The 1,802-nt window shown below is 36.1% G+C and overlaps 1 protein-coding gene across 1 annotated transcript in view; it reads left to right on the top strand.

Moving 5' to 3' along the window:
* The window catches only part of KIAA0368 (KIAA0368 ortholog), a 139,538-nt gene that overhangs the window by 90,014 nt on the left and 47,722 nt on the right, over positions 1-1,802 (top strand). The window contains exon 13 of the mRNA XM_012641131.1: positions 1,636-1,739. Within this exon, the coding sequence (XP_012496585.1) occupies positions 1,636-1,739 (104 nt within the window). The remainder of the gene's footprint in view (positions 1-1,635; positions 1,740-1,802) is intronic.

Genomic DNA, 1,802 nt, shown 5'->3' with positions numbered 1-1,802 from the left:
GGCCTCCCAGAGTGCTAGGATTACAGGCGTGAGCTACCGCGCCCGGCTGAAAACTGTTCTTAATGCCGTATTCTCTAAGTAGGAAATGTTTTGTCATCTTCTGGTAGCTGAGCTCTGTAGTCCATTGGGGTAGAGTTCTGTAGGTAACATTGTCAGAGAAAAGCAGAAGAATGAAAGACAAATTTCATATGTCAAAATGAATCTGTAGGAAGTAAGCCTGTGTTATCATAAATGCTCTTCTTCTATCCTCTTTATTTGTCATGGGTGTTTGTAGACTTTTGAATATTTATAGATATACACATATGTATATATAATATGTGATATACGAAATAAAATATGTATATGCTTTAGTCATTTCTTTGTCCTCCATTTTGGGAGTAGAAAGAGAGAGATTGAAAGAGGGAATGATGTGAAAAAGTACTGGTGAGATTAAGATAAATCGTGTCCTACTGAAATTAAGCTGACATGATTTAATACATTTGTATTGAGGGAGTTATTAAAAGTTCCGAAAGGTGTCTAGTTTCTCTGGAAATAGGACAGGATTAAGTTACATACATTCAGAAAACTTGCTACATAGAGAGTCCTTTGTCAGTGCTCCTGGTGTCCATTGCTCATGGTTCATGGTCGTATGTCACGGACAAAAATGTTTAGGCTTCCTTGGAAGCTCATTAAAATAGACTACCTAAAACTTTGCCTAGGTAACCTTAAAAGGAAGTGTGAAGCTTACATAAATGCTTATAGATACTGGTTCTACTCATGCAGATCAAATCATATAACAATATTACCAAGCCAAAGCTAGTTTCTTTTCACAGACTGTATTTAAAGGGGCCAAACTCTAGGCTAATTGTATAATTTAGACTAGTCCTTAATATGGTTGCTCTTTAATGTAGCTCAAGGAATGCTAAATAGCCAGAACACCCGAATGAGTGGGACAGTATATATTTCTTAATGTCTCTCTTACCTCATGTGTGTTATATGCTCGAGGAATGACCTGGGGGAAGGTACAGGATAATAAAGCTTCAGGATCAATAGATTCTAAAGCTACTTTGCTGGTTGAACTTTGTATCCATAGATTATTAATCTAAATAAATTGAATATATTTATATAGTTGAAACTTGCTCTGGAGTCAGTTTTATCTCTAGAGCTAATCTGAGAACATTGGAGGTATTTTGTTTCAAATTCATGGGAATTCCAAGTAAGCTCTGTTTGTGTTCCCTGCAAAATACCTGAATTTCACTCATGTGCCTGATAGTTCGAGAGTTAGAGAGGCAGAGGTGGTACCCAGAAACTGTCACAGTGACCCTGGCCCCAGGTTTTGGCTGAGGATGGACACGTACAGAGACATTCTCTAGCTATGGTCTTTATGGGTCTTCCTGTTTTACTTGGAGGATCCTCTTAAATCATAAAAGTACTCTTTAAGTAATGCCACTGTCCAAAAGATTTTTAAACAATATAAAGATTTTGAATACATTGTCTTGATTTTATTGATTTAGACACATATATCAAAGTATCAGCTCAAAATTTTGAATTGTATACAATTAGAATGACTCATCTTGACTGGAATGAATGGCTGGTTATTGAATTTTCTTTCTTTCTTTTTTTGATGGGATCTCTATGTGTTTATGTGTCAAATAGCCTGAAGTTCAAGTTCGACAGGTTGCTGTAAAATTTGCCAGCACAGTGTTTCCCTCGGATCATATACCTTCCAGATATTTGCTCCTGTTGGCTGCAGGAGATCCGTAAGTTTCAAAGGATATTAATTTGAATTTGGGTTCATTTTAAATTTATTTGAAAATTACTAA

The sequence above is a fragment of the Propithecus coquereli genome, unplaced genomic scaffold, assembly GCF_000956105.1.
Source record: "Propithecus coquereli isolate 6110/MARCELLA unplaced genomic scaffold, Pcoq_1.0 Scaffold163, whole genome shotgun sequence".
Classification (NCBI taxonomy): Eukaryota; Metazoa; Chordata; class Mammalia; order Primates; family Indriidae; genus Propithecus; species Propithecus coquereli.
Note: the sequence above shows the minus strand (reverse complement) of the source record. Positions and strands in the feature narration are given on the sequence as shown.